Source organism: Aedes aegypti, unplaced genomic scaffold, assembly GCF_002204515.2.
Source record: "Aedes aegypti strain LVP_AGWG unplaced genomic scaffold, AaegL5.0 Primary Assembly AGWG_AaegL5_hic_scaff_1672_PBJ_arrow, whole genome shotgun sequence".
Classification (NCBI taxonomy): domain Eukaryota; kingdom Metazoa; phylum Arthropoda; class Insecta; order Diptera; family Culicidae; genus Aedes; species Aedes aegypti.
In genome coordinates, this window is record NW_018735130.1 from 33140 (window position 1) to 38862 (window position 5723).

Consider the following 5723-nt stretch of genomic DNA (forward strand, 5'->3'; position numbering starts at 1 on the left):
ATTGCTAGGCTTGTAGGCATTCCGAAATAATATCTGGAGAAATGTACAGAAAACTGAAAAGGAGTTCAAGAAGAAATTTTTATATTTATTCCAGGATAAATCTCTGAAGAAAGTTTCAAGATGGAGATGATAAAGATATTCCTAATGCCCCTAGAGAAAAAAACATAGAGGAATTATTGGATAAATTCCTTGACAATTTTCTGTAAGAATCTCTATAATAATATAGTAATACAGTAGAGTATTTCACATTTGTTTTGTAAAGGTATCAAATTTTGCGAACCGAATTATTAATCGGCGTGAAAATACAAAATCAGCGGCGTAGTGCTGATCGGCGTATGGCGCGCCGCCGATACCCCATTCGGCGTCGGCGTGACGTCAAATGGATCGGCGGCGGCGGCGGCGTGGCGCGGCGGCGCACAGGTCTAGGCTTAACCCCTCTACCGTCAGCTTCATTTTTCACCGCTAAAAAAAAAATTCAAATTGCGATAACTTTTTTGTTTCTCGATATTTTTGCACCAGATTTTCGCAAGCCCTCAAAAAACTCTTCTAGTTTAAAAATATTTGTCGATATTGATAATTGATCATCTGGATCCGGAGATATTCCAAAATTCCTTGGGGGACCGACGCGTAGCCATAACCCACGTAAATATCTCAGGCTACAAAATTTTTATCGTACTCGGATATTCACTCCACGGAATAATATATTAATGCGAGTATGTTGTGGAAAAATGAAGCAATTTGGTGCAGCCGTCTTTGAGTAATGAGCATTTATGTTTCTGGTACCACGCTGGACAAATGAAGATCTTGAAAACTCTAAAAAACCTCATATCGTAATTTATAGATTTCTCCAAGAATACTGAACCGATTTGTATGATTTTTTCAGAGTAGCTCCTTATTACCTGGCATTGTATAGTACACATTTTATTTTTTTGATAAATTGACCAAAAACAAAATGGCTGCCAAAGACATTTTGTATGGAGAATGTCGGTCCCCCAAGGAATATCGGAATATCTTCAAAACTAGATCACCAATGATTAATATCGCAAGGATTCTTAAACTAGAAGAGTTTTTTGAGATGTTGTGAAAAAATATCGAGAAACAAAAAAGTTATCGCGATTTGAATATATTTTTAGCGGTAACAAATGAAGCTGCCGGTAGAGGGGTTAACCACGAATCAAAACAAAACACTATTTGAGTCGATTTCACACTGGTAGAAAAACGTCGAAAGTAACTGAATGAATCGGCTTATCAATTTGTAATAACATTTTTTGTGGGAGATAACAGGAACTCCCTAGTTTTTAAACGCGAGCTTATTGTATGCAAAATTTAGACAATGTACACGGCGAAATTTTTTTAAAAAGGTGATTCATTTTAAAACAGGTTGTGATTCTTCTGAATTAATTTTCTCAAAACCTTATGGAAGTTACTCACGTCGATTTGAAAAAGTAATCGGGAATTATCATTAATAACATTACAAATCATTAATAACATTACACATAACTAATTATATCAGTCTCAATTAGTTCACTCCAAGCGCTACAGAACCCATTTTCTGAACAACCATTAACACAAGACATCCAAGAACTTCTGACAAAGACAAATTAAAGACCCCCATGTCCCTTGTAGTTGCCGAAAATGTTATGGCTCATAAGGTAATCTAGAATGCCGTTCAAAGTGTACTGCGATCTGTCAAACTTGGGTACCTTTGCACTACCGAGGAACCAAATGCAGTACTAGAAGCGGTACCCAATCTGAGCCCGATTGGGACGGACCTGCTTCTGATGACAATCCGTATAATAAATAATATCGTACAATTTTTGCACATTACTGTTCAAATTACAAAACAGCACTTACTGTTCAACATTTCTTGTTCACTATACGCAACTATCCAGAGAAAATACAGTGTTAATATCCAACATGTATGTAATGATTTCGATAAATGCGAAAACTTCTTCAAATTCTTAAAAGAATTTAATTTTTATAATGAAATTTGATATAAAATAACATGTAGCATTAATCATTAGGCTTAAGTTCGTTTTTGCACATCATATGTATTGTAACGTTATATTCTCTGGAGTAGATTCAAATAACCATTATTGTGCTATGCATCTTAAATAAACGAATTGATTAATTAATTAATTAATTATTAAGACTTTCTCCGTGCGAACCTACCAATCTAACTTTGGGACACCCCGAAAGGAAATGTCATCATTCCGCTCGACAAAATAAAAGGAGAACAAATGTGTTTAGATTCTTTAAATCTTTTGCTTTGCAATTGGCAGTTTCATTCAGTTCACATTAAACAAGATCATTCCTACAGACTACAAACACGACCGCACACTTTGGGATCATCCAGGCACGTTCCCTGCGTAATCTTCTATCTTCTTGGTTATAAATCTCTCGAAGAGGTAATCTCCTGACTTGGATCAAAGTAGCAGTCTTCGATCGATGTAAGCGTTCGGTTGGAAGCTACTCCCACAAGTTGCATTCGGCCTGCTTCGATGGATGTTATTTGAGCGGAAGCACCTGTGGGAGAACTCTTCCTGTGTGACGAATTCAGCGTAGCACTCAATAGTTGTGGTGGTGATTGCCAACGTGTGTGTGTGTTTGTGTGAAATGCTTTCTTTTTACAACAGTCGCTCCAAGGCTTCGGGGCATGGACAGTAGTTGATGATGAGTATTTTACAAGTGGCTAGCTACTAAGGTTTGGCATTCGTGGAATGGTGGAGGCGTATTTGGCGTTCGGGGCGTGACTTAGTAGTGTGGCGCCTCGTACAGATGGGGCTTGTAGGAGCCATCATCTTCGTGTCCATGACCGTGAGCTGCCCATGGAGCAGGTCCATGCGAGTGAGCACCAGCGCTAGCCAAAGCGTTCAGATGAGCGGCCTTAGCGTGCTGCACCTCTGGGGTTTCAACTGGGACTCCATTGTGGATGACTGGAACGTGTTGAGGTCCGTGCCAGGCGCCGGCTCCATGGTGAGCTGGAGCATGGGCTACTGGGGCGTGGTGTGGTGCTGGAGCATGGTGCGGATATGCAGAAACTTTAGCGTAGGCAGCAGCGTGGAATGCCTTGGCATGCTGAACTTCGGGGGTTTCGACTGGGACGCCATTGTGGATCTGTGGGATATGGATGGGTCCGTGCCACTTTTGAGCTGGGGCATCATGATGATCCCAGTGGGGACCAGCTGGGGCAGCATGAGCGGCAACATGGGCATGGGCAGCGAAGTGAGCAGCCTTGGCAGCAGCCACCTCTGGGGTATCGGCAGGAACGTACGATCCGGAACAGACCGCAGCCAGCAACAACACTGATCCCAACACCTAGAAGCACAATAAACGGTAAGTTTTCACTTGATCTATCTCCGGGGTAACATTTCAGAGTCCATTGGGTTTCTTCTCACACAAATCACTTCTAATCACTTGCGATCGGAACTACTTACGAAGGCCTTCATGGTTGAACTTGGTGAACTTTGCAGAGCAAAAGACAACACTAGCTATTGAGTGCTCCTGTAAGCGCAAACCTCCTGGTTGATCTGAATCGGACGAGGACTGTTCGCGGACTGTGCCTTTCCGAGAGACTAGGAAGCAGTTTTATACACCCCCAGCGCCCAGATTCTGCGCAAGCATGCTGGTCACTTTCAAATACTTTGTGCTCATAGTAGGCACTGGCGTTGCCACCTTCATCGCCATAGTCGCGTTGTCGCTGCTGGTGTAATTGTTGTTACGATCTCCGCGAATCGGTGCCTACTTTGCTTAGCTCCCTCGATATTAATTAGTTTATGAGAGCGGGTGGTTCCCATCGTCGATCAGAATTTCAGAACTCGTACCGACGGATCGTTTTCCAGACGTGCGGGACACCTTCGTCCAAATTTCCACGCACCATACCTCATTTCCCAAAATGGTGATTACCCTTCCGAGATTGATTCATCCATGCTACAATCGCTCTCGGCTTGCAAAAAAAAAAAAAATACAAGCCTACCGCCAAGGAAAGTCGGATCTCGCCAAATAGCAAGCAATGCACTTATTGTTGGGCGCGATACAGTTCAGCGTGGTCTCGCGCGAAAGAATCGAAAGGGAAAGGCAAGGTCACGAATTTCCATGAAATTCGAATTGATTTTGCACCACCCAATCCGCGCTCTCATGCTTCAGCCCTACACCTATGGCGTAGACCTATAACGGCAAATCGAACCGATCGGGCCCAGTAGTGGCAAACCGCAAAGCCCCATAACCCTTTGTCTGCGCTCTGGGGTCAATATGACCCCGAAGCACTTCGAAAAGCTAAGATTTTTTTTCCACACGGTTGAGTAGCACGGTAAAAAGCTCAAATTTAAAATGAACTCCGATGGTTTGCATCTGGTATCGTTCAGATTAGCGGGGGTGCACGTCGGCGCTTTGAGGTTATATTGATCCCGAATTTCGCGAAATTTGAACGGATTGTTGATTTTTTTGTTTAAGAAAAAACATAATTAAGTTTAAATAAAAACTATTGAAAAAATCTACGACTCTGGCAGGGGTTGATATAGAAAGTGTTTTGAAATATAGCGTTTCCAGGACAAAACGTAAATCGCGTACACGCTAACGTTTCCTAATTGGATCCTAAAATGTTCAGTGAAACTTTCATTTTAAAAATGCTTCCAAATATTTATAAAAGCAATAACCAACTGCATGCGCGCTCTCTTTTGTCACCTGGACACCGGTAGATTCTTCTTCTTTCTGGCGTTACATCCCAACTGGGATCGAGAAAATTTCCTTTACGAAAAGATCCTCGACCAGCGGGATTCGAACCCACGACCCTCAGCATGGTTATGCTGAATAGCTGCGCGTTTACCGCTACGACTATCTGGGCACCGGTAGATTAAGTTGTTTATCAAATTTGAATATAATTAGTTTGCAGTGATGTATTAGAGTAATTTTTTAAAGCTTCGAACGCGTCCGCGAACGTATTATTGGCGCAGCCGTCCGGGCTGATGATTAAGTGCGTGAATAACAGTGCAAAAATCCGGACTCATAAATCCGAATTAGAGTAGGCCCGCAAGTAGCATAGCATCTAAGTGATCTAAGTGAAAGCATCCAATTTCATCGTAAAGGGATGATCGGAGTTAAGGCTGCGCCGCACGACACTGACATCAGAGGAACCCGCGACCCACTACAGCAACAAGGTAAGTCAAACTTGTGTCTAGATTATATCACGCGTTCTTAGAGAGACGTGAATAAGAAAGTGCAAATTCATTAACCGCTTGGAATCCTGACACCGCCCATACAACCCCATTGAAAAATAACGAGCAGACATCTATGGTTCCCACTGACAGCTCTATGTATGTAAACAAATAACCATTTGAGGAATAACAATCGATGATGGCGAAATCTTTTTCTCCGAAAAATTTCTTTTCCCGCATAACAACAGTTATTCGAACAAACAAACGGTTGCAAACTATTTGATTGTAGTACAGCAAGTCAATAGGGGTTGATGAGATTAGCTAGAAACACATTTTAGTATTGGAGGAAAAATTCCCTAATATGATTAGGCCAATGTACGTTGTTGCTCTTGAGTTTGATGCTGACCACGAAAACATGGCTGCCTAGCACCGGGTTGCTTGGAATCGAACCGTTCCTAAACAAGTTCAATTCCACTGCGATTTACGAAATTTGACCGATTGTCTCACCCGAGGTAGAGAGAGGTAGCACACTCGAGAATTTTAAGTTTATCGCTGGGAAAACAGCCGTTC

At 42.2% G+C, this 5723-nt stretch overlaps 1 protein-coding gene across 1 annotated transcript; it reads right to left on the minus strand.

The window, feature by feature from the left end:
• Positions 1–2241: 2241 nt before the first annotated feature.
• Positions 2242–3580, minus strand: LOC110680627 (histidine-rich protein PFHRP-II-like). The gene is made up of 2 exons (XM_021856423.1): positions 3438–3580; positions 2242–3318 (listed from the first exon to the last, which is right to left on the minus strand). Exons 1-2 carry the CDS (start codon positions 3447–3449, stop codon positions 2755–2757), a joined length of 576 nt encoding a protein of 191 aa, XP_021712115.1. The 5' UTR covers positions 3450–3580; the 3' UTR covers positions 2242–2754.
• Between the last annotated feature and the right edge of the window lie 2143 nt (positions 3581–5723).